Source organism: Drosophila subpulchrella, chromosome 2R (genome assembly GCF_014743375.2).
Source record: "Drosophila subpulchrella strain 33 F10 #4 breed RU33 chromosome 2R, RU_Dsub_v1.1 Primary Assembly, whole genome shotgun sequence".
NCBI lineage: Eukaryota > Metazoa > Arthropoda > Insecta > Diptera > Drosophilidae > Drosophila > Drosophila subpulchrella.
The window spans coordinates 21,601,903-21,619,934 of record NC_050611.1 but is presented as its reverse complement, the minus strand read 5'-3'; the positions used below and the strand labels follow the sequence as shown (position 1 = coordinate 21,619,934).

Sequence of the window (18,032 nt, the reverse complement as noted above, 5' to 3'; positions counted from 1 at the left end):
ACAGATAGATTTGAGTTAAAAAACAATAAAATATAAGATTGATAATATAACACGATTTTGGAATATTCCCAAGTTATTTATTTAATTATTCTTGGGAACCCCTTTAATTCGGCATCGCCTAACTCCTCCAACTGGAACACTGGGACGAGCACGCTTTTTAATCCTGGCGCCATTTATCTTTGCTATTTCAATAAAAACCGACTTCTGGTTAGGCGTCATTTCTCTCCACTTCCTCCCAGCTATTTTGGCTATGGAAGTCGGTTTCAGCTGGTGAATGCCGCGCTTTTGAAGATTACTCCGGAACTGAGCGAGGAACACAAAGTAGGGATTCACCGAGAAGGATTTGATCATTCGCATTGCCCAGCCCAAAGTGGAGCAGGTCACACGAAACTTTGCAGCCGACATTTTGTTAATTAAATTCCTCTAAAATTTTGAATATTCCACAGCAACGAAATCAAAACAAACTCCGTTCACATGAAAATCTCTGGCTACATAGCTTTATTTCTGGAATATCTCAATAGGAAACATCTATATAGAGAGGGTGTTTGCTAAGTTCTCCAATAAAGAGCTACAGGATTAGCAAAATACACGATATTTATGTATACACACATATGCAGGCGTTAAAGTTTGAGTTTTGTTTACACGTTCATAAATATTCTCGGTTCGCCCGGTTCCATTGTATATATTATTCAGTTTATAGACATCATTTGAGGTCAGCACACTTACATCGAATACAGCAAATAGGTTACACGACATATACGGGATCGGTACTGGGATCTCCGCAGTAATTGAGTATACTTTATAGGATAATACTGTTAGGAACGGATCCGGACTTTTGCCGAACCTACAGGATGCTGCAGGAGCTCTTCTCCCGGAACGGATTCACCTTCTGGGTGAAGCCGCTGAGCAGGCAGTCCTCTTCCTCGTGCTCCAGCATGTACTTCATCATCAGGGAGCAGGCCTCCGAGACGGGCATCCGCTCCATCTCCACCTCCCGGCGCAGCTGCAGGTTGATGGAGCGCTGCTGTTGCAGATTCGCAGCCATTATGTCCAGGACGGCTGTCTCCGCGAGACCTATGGTGGATGCTGGGATGCTAATACTGCCGCCGGATACTGGGAGCTGTAATATGTGTCCTTGATTTCTTTTTCGATGATTTTCCTTGGGTTTGTGCTTTTGTAATCGGGGAAATATGTAAGCGCTTCACCTTCAACAGATGTATCTTATGGGAGCGCTGAAAAATCAATATTTACCAAAGTGTGACCGCGTTGGAGATGATGCTTCGATTTTCCGGCTTTTCCAGGCCGTTTTCAAAAGCTTTAAAGTTCTTGGGGGTGTGGAAAAAAGTTTAAAACGTTTTTGGATCTGAAAAGCGTGATATCCGGCTAACAGGATTATATATTTTGCTACATGCCTACAAAAACAATAATATAATAAGAATATTACCATTTAAAGGCGTTTGGAAAAATACAATATATTTAAGAGGCAGCTTATAACTTGAGGCAGACTTGCAGGATCATTATTTTTAGCCCTTTCATTTAGAAAACTACAAGCTAATTTCAATTGCGTTTTAAATGTTTTATTGTATATGATTTTTAATTCCATTAATTGCAAAAATATATATTAATCTCTGAGTTTTCAAGAATATCCATTCAAAGTTAATTACGTGAGCATGCTAAAATTTAAAATTAAGTTAGAAATAAAAAAGTTTAGGAAATATTTTACAGACATACTCAGGCATAAATTCGTTTGACTGCTTTGCGTGTGCCTTTTCCGGATTAAGGTTCAATTCCTTGGCCAGGTCAGAGTCCGGTTTCCGGAACGCATTGGCCATTATCAGGATGTTCTTAGCTATGCGTTGCTGGTCGATTCTCTTCTGGGCCGTATCTGTTCTCCTATCGGCATTCTCAGACATTCGCTGCTCGATTGGTAGATCCGCTCTTGGTGGCGACTGAAGTGGCTCGGGATTGGTCCAGATCTCAGTGCCAGGAGTTTCCTTTCCTGTGGTTGGAGATATAGCCGGGCGTGCGGGTATCAAAGGTGAACGGACGCACACTCTGTAAGAGATAAAAAAAAGAATATCACACAACTGATCCAAGAAAAAACTTTCTTCCGTTAAAATGATATCGTGGGCTTTCCCGTTTCCCACTTCAATAACTCTTTTCGCTTTCATAGGAACAGAAACAAACTTTTATTACAAATCCTTACATACTAGTCACACTCTAGGCTTGTTTTCAAAAAACATTTACAAATACATATTTCATAAAAACATGTTAAAAAGTAGAAAACGTCAAATGTATAGATAATTGGTTCACTCCTTCGTCTGGGCCTCCTGGTTTGACTCATTGTCCTCATTGTTCCCGTTCGGTATCGACCTAGAACGAGTCAGAAATGGGAGAGAACAATGAGCCAGGCCTGGAGAAGGAACTAAGTACCATTCGGAGATCCCAAAACTATCCTAATTTTGATAAACCCATCATTTACCCCACTCACTTGTTAACATCCTCCAGTTTTTTTAGAAGCCGCTCGTTCTCCCGGCAGACGATCTCCTGATCCCTGAGGATGGTCTCCCGCACGGTGAAAAGATGGTTGTTCTCCTGCCTCAAAGACTCGTTCTCCACCATATAGAGCTTGACGAGCTCAGCCAGCTCGGAGCCATCTAGCTCTGGTAATCGCTGCAGATCCACTTTGGGCACTGGCACTCCACCACCGCTGCTGCTCACTCTATCCAGTTGAAGCTCCAGGAGATTCTCAGCGGCCCCGCCATTCGGAGCCGCTTGATGATGAAGATTCAGGGCCGCCTTCAGGTGGTCGTTCTCCATTTGGAGCGCATGGATGTCACGCTTTAGACTGAGGATCAGTGCCTCCCTGGGATCCATCTTGATCACCGGCTTAGTGCGTATCCTCTTCGCCCGCGAAGCGTATCGCAGGGTGTTCAGGGTTTCCGCATGATTGTAGTGCGCAGGAGAAACGCAGGCGATCATCAGGGTTACACCATTCCCCGCCAGACTGTCGGCCAGGAGTTTGGTGAGCTGGCTATCCCGGTACGGAATGTGACCCGATCTCTTCTTGGAGTCGCTCAACGAGGAGATGCAGTAGCCCAAGACCATGAGGCTCTTATTGATGTTATTAGCTTCCTCCAACGTTTTTCCCTCGCTCATGGTCTTCTTGGTCAACTCACTGCCAGCAAGGTCCACAAAGTTGATCTTTCCGTGCTTGGAGAGGAACACCCCGCCATCGGTCTGCTGATCGGACAGGATGTGGACCGTCAGGATGGTGTGCGAGCGCGAGGAGTGATCGTTCATGGCATGCGAGCCAACAGCACGATTCCTCATACCTACAAAAATACCAAAATTACCAATAACTTAAAATATCTACTAAGGTAGAACCTACCCTCTTCCAGAACGGCCAGAAGATCATCCAACTCCTCGCAGTCCACCGTAAAAAGGTTCTCCACGAAGAAACCACCCGATTTCTTGGACCAGCGCACTGCCAGCGGTTTCCTTGCACTTCCAGGATTGAGCAAATCGATTACCTTTAGATAAAAAATGCAATTCAATTTGCGAAACCAATAACGAAATGGCAGGTGGGCCAGGGAAAACAAATCATCGGAAATGCCACGCAAAATGCAAAAACATTTCACGCATTGTGACAAACCCCGAAAGGTGGGTGGTCAAGCCATCCATCCATTCGTATCCGTCCATTTTTAGGTGGGTGGAGCGTGCTGACATCCATTAAATAGAGGTCAATGCAATGCATGTTTGCGGGCGAGCAATCAGTATTATGGCAAATGCAATTTGGATTTAAATTGAATTTGCAGAGGTCAAGCCATGTCATTAAAGTGAATTAAAGCCCAGTCCCTCGATGGGCGCCGCTTACCCGTTCATTGTAGATTTCCATGAAGGAGGCTTTAAGCACGTAGTTGACGTCCTTGCGATTCTTAATCAATTGGAAGAGATACAAAAACGAGCGGAAGATGAGACCATGGCGCGGATCCTTGGGATTCGGTTTGCCAATGAACTAAAAACGAAATTACAATAGATTCACAGGGCTGTAAAGATTCAAAATTCATCCTGACTGACCAAGTCCGGGGGTCCAGTGAGCGTGTGCGTTTTGCCGGAGCCCGTTTGGCCATAACAAAATGCAGTGCAACTGAATCCCTCGATGCCCATTTCAATAATGCGCTTAATGCCAGAGTAGTCCAGGATGTCTTCCTGCGTGGCTCCTGGCTCGAAGACCACATTGTAGGTAAAGACGCGCACGCTGTCGCGATTGTGCGACCTCTTTTGGCCCACATCGTTGCCTTCCAGCTGGAGAGGATATGTTAATACTGCATTTTAACAAAAAGAAGGAACACACTTACTATAACCTGTCCGTTGCCCGGGAACTGAAGCGTCGATCCGTGACGATCACGTTTCTCCTTGTCATTCAGGGGACGCACTCGAACCACGACATTTATGTTGTCCTCGGGCGTGGAGCACTCCTCGCTGCCCGTGGATTTTGAGGCCACGATCTCCAGGGTATCGGCACTACCAATCCTGAGAAAAATGAGTTTTTAATAAAAAAAGTAAATATTCAAATGACCCAGTAATTTGGTATCGTTTCAATTGACATGTTATTAAACATTTAATATTTATTTATTTATCATGTTATGAACCACAATATTTTCCACAATATGTTCCTGTCTAATGTCCTTAACAGGATTTTACCTGTCCGATAAATGTTAGCCTGCACCATAAATATTTATTAATTAATGAAGGGTATTAGTTTGATCAAGGACGATGAGAATTTTTGTATCATTGTGATCGATAAAAAATGTATTTTAATTTTATGGTATTTACGAATCCTGTAATTTAGTAATACAGTTATTAAGATCGCTTAGATAGCTTCAAGTACGGGAAACCTTTGCTTGGTATGATTAACTTGAACAACATTAATTTTAGGGATTTCAGTTGATAAACTGGAACCCAAATGTCACTCACAATATCGCATCAATTCCAGTAAATCAATCAAGGAGGGGATGGCTTTTACAACATTGATTTCAAGGTTGCGGTTCTTAAACATGAAGCAGCTTGCCTAAAATCGCACTTAATCAATCAAAGTGAAACAAAGCTTCCATTGTTTTATGAGCTCGATTTGTTGTGGCCCCTGCGAATTTCCAGAATTTGTGGAATTGCCTTGAACTTGATGGCGTTCTGACGTTCACCGGCCTATAAATAGCCAAGGTTAGGGGTTGATGGCGTGGTTCGTGGCTTTTGGGGTTTTTCTGTTTCATTTGACCACCTTTTTTACACTCATCCGCTATTAGTTTAGTTAGGAGGGGTCGAGGTCACATTTCAATTGGATTAACAAATTCGCTTCGAAGGAATATGTAAATATAAAGCCGTAATTATTGGCTAAGATTTCCAAAAGTTTTTTCCAGTTGTTCGCTTACCCAGTAATTATCCAGCTGTTTGTGGTTTTCCCATCCCCCACAAGCCAAACAACAGTTTCCAATACAAACAGTTTATTGAACTGCAAATAGGCCGGACAACACGGCGTATGTGTGATGTGGCATCTTGTCGTGATAGTGTGTGGCCCATAGCTGACATTTAACATTTTCACGTAAATGACTTGTTAAACATTCATGCCCTAATGGGCCAAGCTTCACTCTGCCTTTATTAATCAGACATGAGTTGGGCCTGCCGTGTGCTCTTGGTAAATATTTCAGAAGGCGCCAATAGAAAGGAATTAACACGAAGCCCCAGAGTGGCGACTTGAGAAGCTAACGCTCAGGAAAGTTCAATCAACTTTTGCTCTACCCCAGTCGATCCTAAATAATTGATTGACCAATATAACCCCTACAAAGGTTTAGCTAAAAGCGAAAGTTTTGATTTTGTTTCAAGTGGTTCTTGAATTTCAGATTGGACTTCGATCAATTTTGGGTTTTCTAATTGTTTTAACAAAAACATACTATGGTTCGTGTCATTATATTGTATTTTGACAGTTAAAAATAGTTTATTAAGGGAATCAACTAAAAGCGGTTTTAAACACAGTAAACGTATGGAAGTGGAAAATTGTTGATCCTACTTTTTGTTCACCGTAAGTACCTAACTTTTTTCTCTCCTTAACGTATTTGTAAGCCTGAGCAAATAAAAGCCTACTTGAAGGAACTGTTTATACTTGGTCCGAGTAAATATAAAATATTTGCCCAGCACCGATTTAAAAACAACGAGACAGCACCTCCGGTCGAATCGAATGAACAATAAAAATGTGGGTTTTTCTGGGACACTTGTTTACGAATCAAATAAAGTGTAGCGAGTAAGAAAATGGAACTCTCACTTTTATTTCCCAGGCATGAAATCCGAATACGAATACGGGTTCCTCGGTTTCGGAGCGGCCTGTGGGAGATATTTATTAGCCATGCAAAGTTTAGGCAACGAAATGTCAGGCTTGATTATCAGCGGGGGCGTAATTATGACCTAACTCGTGTTGTGCATGCCAGAAAATCTATACGGATATGAACGCTATGTAGTCCATATGGATTTTTAAACTGTAAACTTACAACAACGCACGCGAATTCACTTTCGGAATGTTGGCCTAAAAATTGACTAACTAATGTATGGAAATTTTCTGGCTTTATCTATTTCATATATGACGGACTACGGCACTTTGGGTTTCAAAGTGTGTCGTCAATCAAGTGGCTATCAACGCATTAATTAATCAAAAGACTGAAACACATGCGTGCTCCAAAATAATTATAACGCCCATAATGCCCTTAGCCTGGTGGGATTAATCATATCGTATCTATAAAATAAACTTAGGTTCCGTATATCCAGCCGTTTCATTAAGTTACCAATTGACAAAGGTGTCAATTGTGGCCTTGTTCGTAGAAATTAATATTTAGAAGTCGGGGAATACAAATAAAAAAAAGAAATTTTCATCATATTATCCTGTGGATAATTAGGATGAACGCAGCTATATTTCAAACTTTCTTTTCACCTACCAATCGGCTTTACTTCTCTAAATTATTAATGGTCCTTCCGAGACTGAGGCAAGTCACAAACTGGCGCTTAACCCACTTGCCGAGGAACTGGGGTCCTTAACCTTAACTCCATTGTGGCTGCTACACCTGAACCCACATCGAAAATAAAAACTACCATAAATATGTCACTTTCGCTCTCGTCTCCGGTCATACACAGACAGGCATACTATATACGGCTATAGACTTCAATATGCTTTAATTGCAAAATCGATTTGTGCCGTGCTCGTTCGAGACTCAACCCCCGGATCTCCGGCCATACTCTCCTCCGTTTTCCGTCCACAAAAAGTGTTTAAGCGGAGGCCGGTCAGTCTGCCTAACTGCTCGTCCGTTTGTCTGTCCGCTTGATTGCCTGTCCGCCCGTCAGTCTCTAGGATTATTGTGCGTGGTCATTATGGTTTGGCTTGTGCCTTACATCCATTTCCTTTGCCTCGACGGTTTTTAATGGATCGCCTGTTAGGGGTGAGCCCCTCCTGGGCTGTCGTGTTATCATTACCCCTCCCCCTTGTCCGCTTCCCGCCCTGCCATACGCTCTGATGCAAATTAATACATTTACTCGGTACCCCTATATAGACACTTTCAATAAATAATGGCCTATATTACGACTTAGCCAAGGTTTTACAAAGAAGGCGTTTTAATATTCTTGTCGCTATTAAAATTCCAAATATAAAGGTACAGTAGACAATGTCTAAATGGTGAACCTCTGTACTACAACTAGTATTCGTATCGCTATTAAAGTTCCAAGCATAAAGGTACAGTAGACAATGTCTAAATGGTGAAACTTTGTACTACAAATAATATTCCTATCGCTATAAAGTTCCAAATATAAAGGTACAGTAGACAATGTACGGCTAATGTTAAGCTTTCCGATTGCAATTATATTAATGCTGAACCTGAGGTGATTTTAGAACTCAATCAATCCTGATATATTGTCTTAAAAGACTTTACTGTTCACAACTTATCGCCTATTGATTACGGTGGGAAGCATCGCAATCCTTATCCCGCACTTACTCATTCTCGCGGGAACGCAGGAAATACGGGGTGTTGCGGGAGCTACCTCCTCCTCCGCCGCCACCACTACTCCCAGTTCCCTTTTGGGGACTCAGGCGACGCATGCCGTTGGTCAGACTGCGGGATCTGGGGACGCCGCTGCTGCTCCCAGAGCTCTGGCGCTGATTCTGGCCGGTAGTCGTGGAGGTGGGCGTCTTCCGGGACGCCCGGGAACCGGCTACGGGCGCCCGACCACGGCGACTGCCCGACGTTCCAGCGCTATCCGCACTGCTTCCGCCACTACTGTTCAGATGCGGAACACTCGAGGCCCGACGAACCATGGCTATGGCCACCTAGATGCCACTAGCCGGGCAGGACCAGAAGAAGGACGGGGGGGCGTATGTTTGCTCAGCGCTTGGCTGTCCCGTGGACATGGCACTACGTACACGCAGGTCGGCTTATATTCAAAATTCCGTTCTCCGGCTTTCCGCGTTTCCGGTTAACCGCCGCTCGCCGCGAAAACTCAACACGAACTGGCTGCCCAAGTTCACCAGAGCAGCCTTTTTTATTCGAGCCATCAGATTTATGGTAATTTCAACGCACGCACACTAGTGGCCAGTGGGCCCTGGACACGGGAGACCACCCACCCGAGGAACACCCCCGGCACCACCTGTAATTGAACTTCGTTGTGGTTGTTGCTTCCACTCGCCAACGGCACTCGCTAAAGGCGACCCAATCCTTCCCACAGTGGAAATTAAATCTACGTGCTGTTTGGTAAACAAACCGAAACTCCCCCGAATCCGGGAGGGCTGTGGATGGATGGATGGACGGGCTGATGGTGGATGACCCCACTGCTGACCCTGGCGCCTTTCGTGTCCATTCATCGTGCGCAACTACAACAACATTAGCCACCTTGTCGTGGCTTATTTGCATTTACTTTGGCATAATCAGAGTCGGGAACGTGGAATTCCTTGCTAGGATATTAGAGCCAGAGTCCTAACGGGTGGGTTAACAAGTATTGGATTTATTTGTGGAATTCCCTGAAGACAAACTGCTTGAGAAAAGATTACTTTTTAGATTAACAAGAATTACTTATATACTTTTCTTTTGAATGCTAATATATTTGAATTATCCACCACATGTCTCTAATAATTTTAAATCTATTATTCATAAGCCCCAGCCATTTAACCGAATCCTTTTTCAGTACCCACCAATTATATATCCCAATGCCTCGTTGATTACCATATAAATTGATGAACCAATATTAGCGCTTTCGCCGGAGTGACCAAACAAATTAGGACAATTAGTTTTGATAGTTTTTGTTGTATACGTCTCACAATGTTGCATGTTTATTTTCTCATAATCCATTGCATCTCGATTTGCAGCTGGCTTTCGATTTGTTTGTTTTCTAATCATAGTCATTACATGTATATATATGTAGAATTAGTTATGTACTATACTTGGGGACTTCTATTTATAAGTGTATACCCTATTTCCTAAGTGTTTATGGGATCTCTCGCGTAATCTAGATATTTTACAAATTGCATACGAAATATGCAGCCATCGATATTTACATACAATTTAAGTGGATATAGAAATATATATGTATTATTTGATAAGCTTTTTGCAGATATTTAAATTAGCATTAGCTTAGCTTAGGCTCTCCTCGGAGAGCCTCTTTGAGCCTGGGGTAACAATATTCCCTCAATTTTTACAATACGTTACTTTATTACTCTAGATGGTTTTTTTTTTAGTAGTTTTTAGATAAGATATAGATACCTCATTCTCAGCCGATCGCCGAGAACAAGCGACTACATGTTTTTATCAATTAATAAGCGTAATCCATTCTGTAGTGGGGTTTGTAGTTATAGTTGATTTTTTTGTGGTAGGAGGAAGCAATGACGCAGTTAAGCCGCCTCCTTTCATTGCGGCTTGGCGCCCTGATAGATTCCCTCCGAGTACTTAGGTCTGCACTCGGCGCAGAACCACTTGCCCTGCGGCGCCACCATGATTCCCACACACTCGAAGTGGAACCACTCAATCAGGCAGTTGTCCCCGTCGCAAGCGATCATCTCGGAGACCTCATCGTAGGGACAGCGACAGTAGCAGTACACGGATTCTCCCTCGCGAGCGAGACGCGCTCCCGCCGGCGGTCGAATGGGATACCGTATGTTGTTGGCCTTGAAGTACTGCAGCGTAGCGAACCCGGGATTGGGCAGCAGGGCAGGTGGAATGGGTTGATTAAAAGCAGTCGCAGCAGGAGGCGGTGGAGGTGGTTGAACTGGCAAAGCCACCGGGGGAGGCGGTGGCAGAACTGGAGGAGGTGCTGGTTGCGGAACTGCCAAACTGGTCACATTAATCTCCGCATCATCCTCATCAGAACTGCTGTCACTGCTGTCCGTCGGCGGAGCTGTGGCGGGCAGCAGGCTGGGTCGAATCTTGAGAGTCGGAATGGGTGGCAAGTGATTTTCTCGATCTGGCTTGTGGCGCTTGGCCGAGCGAGATCCTCCTGCTCCAAGCAGCGATCGCTGCTTACTCCTCTTCCGCGACGATCCTGCCAAGCCGGTTCCACCATTGCTGTGCGAGTGATGGTGGTGACTATTGTTGTTATTCCTATTACGCTGTTTGGGCGGTGTGGGAAGATCCTCCTTGGCCCAGGTCAACTGTGGTGGCGGCTGTGGTTTTATCAGCTGCATTCCCACCTGTAGTGGTGGAGCAAGGATGGTGCTCATGTTTTCATCGTCGCTCGTGTAGCCATAGAACTTGTTGGGTCTTCGCTGGCGTTTTGAGCGCTTCAGTTGGCCATCGGCATCGGAGCAACTGCTGCCCTCACTCATTCTGGTCATCGAAGAATGCAAATGGCGATGGGTTAGTGGGGTGATAGGAAATAAAGAAGATTCTTGGTGAGACGGGATAGGAGTGGGAGGCTCCAAAGGCGCTATCATCCCAGGCATTCCGACCATCCTGTCCATGGGGAGAGGTGTACTAGCCATCTGTGGCATCTTGCCAGACTTACACGTAGACTTGCGTTCCCGCTTCTTTTTCTTATTTCTCACCCTTTCCCGCTTATCTGCAAAAGCAGACGCCTCCTCAGGAAGGGATGGAGTCGAAGGTCGACTGTTCTCCACAATGTCGTAATTGTTGCTCGGACGCAGTGGTGCATGCTCGGCCAGGAGAGCCTCGCGTTTTTGAGCCAGCAATTCATTAGCCAGTTTCTGTGGATGGGAGTCGTAGAACTCTTCATCTGTATCCGAGAAAGCTGTATCGAAATCCGACTCATTATACAGCGGAGGTTTCGGCGATGGTGGAGCACCAGAATTATGGTTTTCATTCACGGCAGTCAATTTATCGTCGTCCTCTGGAATTCGATCACTTTGCTGTCCGTTCTTGAGTGACTCTGTGCTTTTCTTCAGCTTTAGGGATTTTTTGCGCGACCGCTTCTGGGGCGATCCTCGAGCGATGGAACTGTCCGAATCGTCGGAGTCATCGCTGGAACTGCTGCTGTTGCTGGAACTGCAGCTACAGTTTGAGCCACAGGAACAGCTTGAAGAATCCGAGTCCGATGAGCTGGAGCTGCTGGAACTGTCGCTATCGCTTGAAGCATTCTGCCCTGGAGTTTTGGTCGATGCCTTGCCGGTTGATTTTTGTTTTACGGGCGAGGGTGGTGGTGTCCGGTGCAACTTGCAGTAATCGTGATCAGACCAGGCAACATGAAGCTTGGCAGGCGGCTGATTGACCAACACGGCCTCTCTTTCCTCCTCCTTAACCGCCTGATCCTCCGGGTTGATCGACTGATTTTGAAGTAAGTTTTTCCAAATCGAGACATCCACTTGCTCTTCCTCCTTTTTGGGCTCTGATTCGTCGTCGGCTTTGCTAGCATCCAAATCCTTGTCTGTTTTGGAGCCGTCAAGAAGTGTTTCTCTATCCTCCGGCTTGAGCTGGCCATCCAGTTCGTCTGCATCACTTTCCGAGGATGGGGAGAGCATAACCTTGGGCATGCCCAGGTCATCCACAGACGATCGCATAGGCAGAACTGGCTGCTCCTGGTGGCTGCTTCTCGGTGCACTGGAATCGCTGTCTTCACTGCTATCAGACTCCGAGAGATTGGGTGCGATGAGATTGAGGTCTTCCAAGGATTCCTTGTTGCGCTTAGACTTTTTGCGCCGCTTGCGATTCTCAGATTTACTCACTGGCTGCTCTTTTACGGACTCTTCCGATTCCTCCTTCTTTGCAGACTCTTTATTGGTTTCCGCCGCAGACAAGAGTTTCTCTTCCTTTTCATTTCCTTCTTTCGTTTCCTCGGCCTCTGGTTCCTTTTTGATCTCCTCCAGCTTTTGGGCCGTAATATTACCATTCGTCGGCTCCTCGGGAACTGCTTGGGGCAGTTCCTTTACCACATGACTGCTGGCGTGCTTGAGCAGGAGCTTACGCGACACAAACTTCTCCTCGCATCCATCCTCCGTGCACGCATAGCGGAAATCTCCCGAGTGCATCCTTTGGTGCACCTCCAAGTATATGGCCTTGCTGAAGACAAAGCCGCACTGCTCGCAAGGGAACTGCGCTGGCGGCACACAAAAGTGGTAGACATGCCGCCAGCGCTTCTGAAGACATTGCTTGCAGCTTGCACTCTCCGTTCCGTGCTTCCAGAACAGATGCTTTGAGATGTCCTGTTTGTTGCGGTAGGCAATACCGCACCGATAGCACAAATGCAGCAGCTTGTGCTTCCACACGTGCGACGAGAGCTTCGCCTGGCTCTGGCAATCCTCCAGACAGATGTCGCAGGCCTGATGCTGTTTCCTCAGGTGCACCATCAGCCTAAAGGCGGATGGCAATGGAGCCATCTCGCATAGGCAGCACCGGAACTGGAGGTCATATATACTGCCGGCCACCTCACCCGGACAAATGTGACACAGAATCTCACTGTAGCTGTAGAAGTTCGTCTGACACATGACGCACATTATGTTCGACTTGATGTGCATCCTCCTGTTGTGGGTGTACAGCTCCTTGTGCGTAGAGGTCACAAAGCGGCAGGTGAAGCACTCATAGATTCGCTCGTTGAACGGCTCAGCATACTTGCCAGCTTCCACACTGCAACAACTGGCCGCATTCATATACTCGTTCTCTAGGTGCGGGAGAAAACTTTTTAGCCTCGCAACAATCGTCTCCGCATGCAGCTCCTCTGCCGTGATGCTGTCCACTGTAGCCGTAAACCGGTGCTGGCTAATAATATGGAGAACCAGCTGCTTTCCATTCACCGCGATTCTTCGAGCATGATTGCAGTACAGACACATAGCATAAACAGATTTCAAGCACAGACGTACGAAATCAACCATGGAGAATCGGTCAAGAGGACGATCCAACTGCAGATCCACCGTGTGCGTATCAGCTCCTGCCACCATAATGCCATCGGCAGGTGGAGACGGCTCAATAAGAAGCGGTTCTGCAACCTGTAGGCTTTCCTGTAGAGGTTGAGCTCCTTCCACGGATTCTTCTTGTTCCTTTTCCTGACCCCTACTATCCTCAATTTCTGGTCCATTCAAGCTATCATCTATGTCCATGCAATCACTGCCGAGGCTGTTGCGACGCACTGCATCGGGACGGTCTTGGAATTCAGTAATCACAGCTGGTGGAGGTTCGGGCAGATTAACGTGATTGTTGTGTGGTGACGCAGGCGGCGTGAGTGACCAGCGACGTTGCTCCTCTTGCTGTGGCTGCAGCTGCTGTGGAGGATCCACCACCTGTGGCGCAACATTTTCCACCTGTGCAAGGGCCATGATTACCTTGGATTGCTTTTTGGTGATTATATCCGCCTTGGTTCGCTCAATGTCCAGCTTGGTGCGCTCCAATTCCGCAAGAACGCGATTCAGCTTAGCCGAAGTCGAGTCATCGAAGCTGACCACCGGCGGCTGAATCGGAGGTGGTGCCTCAAAGGGTAAATCCTCGGGTGGTGCAGGCACAGCTTCTTCCATTGCCTGCGTCGTTTCCAATTCCTCTTCCTCCGTATCCGTGCTGCTAAGAGCTGCATCAACAGACTTCTGAAACTCTTTGGGCACGCGTAACATAATCTTGGGCACCACCAACTTGGGAACAGGAGGCGCTGGGGGTTCTTCGACGGGCTCAGGTGCTGGAACTATAGAATGATTTAGTAATGTGATTAATGAATAATGCTTTATTACTTACTGTTTTCAACCGGGAAGGGGTTCTGAAGTTCTGGTTGCAGTGGCGGGTTCTCTAGTTCCGGTTGCAGCGGCAACTGCAATGACGGTTGCTCCGGCATCTGCAATGACGGTTGCTCCGGTATTACCTCTATAGGTGCGGGTTGTTCAACCACCTGCTGCGGAGGCGGAGGCAGCTCCGGCGGCCTTCGCACTTTTCTCTTCCTTCGTATCGGCTTTCGTTTGTTATTCTTACAGCCCATGGCATGGCAACCCTTTTGGCCGCACAAAGCACATGGCTGCATCAGCTGGGAGCAATCGTGATCTTCAAACTCAGAGCCCTGTACGAAGGTGGCTTGGCACGTGCAACAGACGAGATGCCTTGCCCTATCCTCCGTTTTCTGCTGAAGTGCCCACGCATCCTTGGCGAAGTGGCTCTGGTCGATATCGTGCTTGTTTTCTAGATGCAGCGACAGCTTCTCCACACTGGGGTATACGTGGTTGCAATATAGGCAAATGTAGCGCTGGTGAACTTCTCGCATGTGGAGGAAAAAGTGCCAGCACTGGTGCACACTGCTGCATTGCGCGCATCGGAAGAAGCGCTCCTTCTTCTGTAGCAGCTGAGAACTGCTTGTACCGACACTCCTGATACCGGTGCACTGGGCCTGGTGCTCGTTCAGCTGCTGGAAGCTTTCAAACTCAAACTGTAGATTGCACTTTGCACAACTTAGGACTTGGCTCTCCAGCGGGACCACGGATGGGCCCACAGGGGGGTTCCCCTGGAGGCGTTGCAGGAGCAGCGAGACGGAGCTACCTGTTTCGACCTTTGCCTGTTTCTCGGGTTGGCTGACGAAGGAACTTTTGCTGCGCCTGCGCTTCAGGGAAAGCTTCAGCGTCTGCACCCTGGCATTGTGCTCGCTCTCCGGATGATCAATGACCAGCTGGGGCTGCGAAGCAGAGCTTACGGTGCTGCTCCTGCTGCTTGTGCTCCTGCTACGGCTTGTACGAACGGGTAGAATCAGGGAAAGCGGCGGCTCCTGTGGAGCGGTTGAGTCCTCCACTTTTGTGTTCTTGCCAATGTGGTTTGTTATCACAGACAGTTGCTTGGACTCCTCTGGCGTTTGCTCGGATTCCACTTGCTCCTTCTCCTCTTCCTCCTGCTGCTTCTCTTCTTTCAAAGCTTGATGAGCCCCATTCAGTTTGATCATCGGAACGACCTCTTCAGTAGGTTCCTTCAACTTGACACTGCGAACTTCATCTTCCGAATCAGACTCGATTTTAATGACATCCGAGGGAGCACCTCCGTCTTCGCTGCTGGGAAGATCTACATCCATAGTCAACGAAGGAGAATCCACTGTATCGGATCCGTCTAGAAGAGATTCGTCAGCACGTTGCGAAGGTGCTTTATCCCTTTCAGGTTCTGCATTGGAAACATCCTCACCAACAGCTTCTTTATAAAGATCTTTTGAGGACTGGGACTCTTCCTTTACATCTTCGTTCTGCAAAACAGGACTGTTGGGATCTTTAATGGATAAGAACTCCTTTTCTCCACTTTCCGAGTCTGTTTCCAGATCTATTACTGGCGGGGCCAACACTTTTTCCTCGTCCTCGCTTTCGGAATCTTCATTGACAGATGGGAAATATTTATCTTCCATTTCTTCACTCTCTGCTTCCTGTGGCAGAATATCGACAGCCGACTCAGCGGCCTCAGACACACTTTTTACGACTGGAAAATCCACTGGCTGCTCCTCTGCATCGGATAAGAACTCCCTTTGGATATCACTTAATGAATCGGGCTGGTCAACCACTTCGGTCTTTAGTTTGATATCACCCAAGAACTCCTCTACATGTGGAATTTTTGCGTGTTCTACGAGCTCCTCTGGGATATCTTCGGCCAGCTCTTGCTTGACAAGATCTGTGGATGATGGAGCAGCGTCTGCTGGAACCAAGAGAGATGCCTCGTTCTCTGGTGTTATTGTGGCTTCTCCCCCATCGAGTGGAGATTCCTCTGCCAGTTCTGTCTCTTCCTCTGGCATGTCTCGGCAATCCTGGCCATTTGCCAGGGTTAAGTCTATCACGTCATCGGCGCTCTTTTTCCGCTTTCCCTCGCCCTTTTCCTCCTGGGCGTTGTTGTTCTCGCTTTCCTCCTCCGCCAGGCCCAGCGCATGATGAGGCTCCTCGAAGTCGTCTTCCTCGCCGGCAGCTCCTCCTCCTCCTCCTCCTCCTCCAGCGGTCGCCCCCACTTCAGAGCCCGTTCCCGATCCTGTTCTCGCTTCTCCATCATCTCGGTTAGACGTTAGCTTGGCTTGTTGCTGATCCAATGCTTCCATCATATTTTCTGCATTCACACGCTGTACGGTCAAAATAAAAACCAAAATAATAAAAGGGGGAAAAACAAACAATCAGAGCGTTAATCGATTAAACGCACTTTGGGCCAAAAATTATTATATTCATTACCTTTGCATGCCGTTGGCGTTGAGTACGTTCCGGTTCTCGCGCTCTCTATTTTCTCTTTTCGTTGTTCTATACGCAGCTGAAAGCGAAATGAATTTATTATTACGTGAGATATTAGGTCTGGCATTTGGACGAAAAACAATAATGAAATGTCAACAAATTTGTATCGTTTATGCGGGGTTTTATACGTTTTTTCTTGATCATTATATTTGTACCGCATAAACATGCCACAAAAATCACCGGTCATTGAGTTTATTTTTTAATTTCCCAGCCCTGGCACAAAATCTAAAGCCAAAATAATTTAAAATACCAAAATAAATGGTAGCAAAATGACAAAAAGGCAGCGAGAGCAACTTACTGCTAAGAATAAACGAATTTACTTGAAACATTCTTGGAATGGACACTACAATCACATGTACAGCAATTATGCACGTTTATTTACCTGCTCCTCTCCTCCTGTATTTGTTTTTGCTGTTGTTCCTTTTGCTTTTGTCTTTGTTGTTGTTGTTGCTGTACCCCTGCTTAGGTAGAATTTTCCCACAAATTGTAGGCGGCAGAAAGAGAGTGGGGAGAGAGAGAGAGAGCGACGAATTTACGCGCGCAAACCGCAAAGAGAGAACGTAGCCAAAACAACAACCGATTTCACGGAAGTTCGCTGCACAACTGAATTGAACCAAAAAGAGACCGAAACTGAAACCGAGAGCCCGAGAGATTTTTGCCCAGCGGATTGGATTGGATTGGCCGAGACGGAGACGGCGACGGAGAAGGGGTGCCCCCACCCCTCGGCGTACTTATACAATTTACGCCTGGTTTCAAATGTTTATAAACGCCCAGGACTCTCGGCTGCGTTATGCAAGCGGATTTCACAATTGCACGCAATGCTTTTTAGCTTGGTCCCGACGAACAATGCGGAATACTCGTCTTTTCGCCTTTTTGCGCGTCTCTCGTGAGGGGTACAAAATTTTCTTCTTTTTGCACGTCGCCGTCCACGCTTTGCATTTTATATTCTGCTCACTCTGTGCGCGCACTTTTCCGCCGTATTTTAGTTGCAACACTTGGGGTATTGTACGGGGATTGGGTGTTTCACAATTTGGCTGCGGGGAGAGCTCGAATTACGCGTGAAAAACAAGTTTTAAGCAATATTTTTCGCCTTTTTTTACAGCCAGGCCATTGAAACACGCGCAGAAGCTAGCGATGGGCGATGGTTCGATAGCTCGCGCAGCGTGCTGGTGTGACTGCCAAAAATGCAACCCTGCGACGTGCATCGCTGCGAGGTTGGCCAGCGGTTCAGTGTAGACATATCGATAGGTGGCAAGAAGTGGCAAGGGAAGCTAAAAATACAATTAATTGGAGTAGATTAACGTAAATATAGTTTTAATTAGCAAAAACGTAAAGGAAGTGCTTGCAAATTGCC

General features: G+C 46.5%; 4 protein-coding genes across 5 annotated transcripts; all 4 read right to left on the bottom strand.

Moving 5' to 3' along the window:
- Positions 1–33: 33 nt before the first annotated feature.
- Positions 34–470, bottom strand: LOC119550239. The gene has a single exon (XM_037858809.1). It carries the CDS (start codon positions 403–405, stop codon positions 82–84), a length of 324 nt encoding a protein of 107 aa, XP_037714737.1. The 5' UTR covers positions 406–470; the 3' UTR covers positions 34–81.
- LOC119550241 (guanine nucleotide-binding protein subunit gamma-1) lies at positions 470–1,255 on the bottom strand. Its single transcript, XM_037858811.1, has one exon. It carries the CDS (start codon positions 1,043–1,045, stop codon positions 845–847), a length of 201 nt encoding a protein of 66 aa, XP_037714739.1. The 5' UTR covers positions 1,046–1,255; the 3' UTR covers positions 470–844.
- Positions 1,256–1,563: 308 nt separating this feature from the next.
- On the bottom strand, positions 1,564–8,519 carry LOC119550184 (kinesin-like protein KIF12). Of its 2 annotated transcripts, XM_037858722.1 has the most exons (8): positions 8,031–8,519; positions 4,362–4,536; positions 4,081–4,308; positions 3,878–4,018; positions 3,392–3,533; positions 2,492–3,335; positions 1,732–2,055; positions 1,564–1,673 (listed from the first exon to the last, which is right to left on the bottom strand). In XM_037858722.1, the coding sequence occupies exons 1-8, from the start codon at positions 8,348–8,350 to the stop codon at positions 1,661–1,663; spliced, it is 2,187 nt and encodes a 728-aa protein (XP_037714650.1). In that variant the 5' UTR covers positions 8,351–8,519; the 3' UTR covers positions 1,564–1,660. The 2 variants fall into 2 exon arrangements, with proteins under 2 accessions (XP_037714650.1, XP_037714651.1); XM_037858723.1 differs by lacking the exons at positions 1,564–1,673; positions 1,732–2,055 and adding an exon at positions 2,166–2,373.
- Positions 8,520–9,325: 806 nt separating this feature from the next.
- LOC119550937 lies at positions 9,326–17,832 on the bottom strand. The gene is made up of 4 exons (XM_037859962.1): positions 17,061–17,832; positions 16,622–16,697; positions 14,190–16,515; positions 9,326–14,139 (listed from the first exon to the last, which is right to left on the bottom strand). The coding sequence occupies exons 3-4, from the start codon at positions 16,495–16,497 to the stop codon at positions 9,932–9,934; spliced, it is 6,516 nt and encodes a 2,171-aa protein (XP_037715890.1). The 5' UTR covers positions 16,498–16,515; positions 16,622–16,697; positions 17,061–17,832; the 3' UTR covers positions 9,326–9,931.
- Positions 17,833–18,032: the final 200 nt, after the last annotated feature.

Excerpts from the sequence above, each read along its gene's own strand:
- LOC119550239 (XM_037858809.1), bottom strand. The coding sequence starts at position 405 with ATGTCGGCTGCAAAGTTTCGTGTGACCTGCTCCACTTTGGGCTGGGCA.
- LOC119550241 (XM_037858811.1), bottom strand. The coding sequence starts at position 1,045 with ATGGCTGCGAATCTGCAACAGCAGCGCTCCATCAACCTGCAGCTGCGC.
- LOC119550184 (XM_037858722.1), bottom strand. The coding sequence starts at position 8,350 with ATGGTTCGTCGGGCCTCGAGTGTTCCGCATCTGAACAGTAGTGGCGGA. Across the intron at positions 4,309-4,361 it reads CGGGCAACGGACAGGTTATA|CTGGAAGGCAACGATGTGGG; the intron begins GTAAGTGTGTTC and ends TATCCTCTCCAG. Across the intron at positions 4,019-4,080 it reads TCACTGGACCCCCGGACTTG|TTCATTGGCAAACCGAATCC; the intron begins GTCAGTCAGGAT and ends TTTCGTTTTTAG.
- LOC119550937 (XM_037859962.1), bottom strand. The coding sequence starts at position 16,497 with ATGATGGAAGCATTGGATCAGCAACAAGCCAAGCTAACGTCTAACCGA. Across the intron at positions 14,140-14,189 it reads CCCCTTCCCGGTTGAAAACA|TTCCAGCACCTGAGCCCGTC; the intron begins GTAAGTAATAAA and ends ATCATTCTATAG.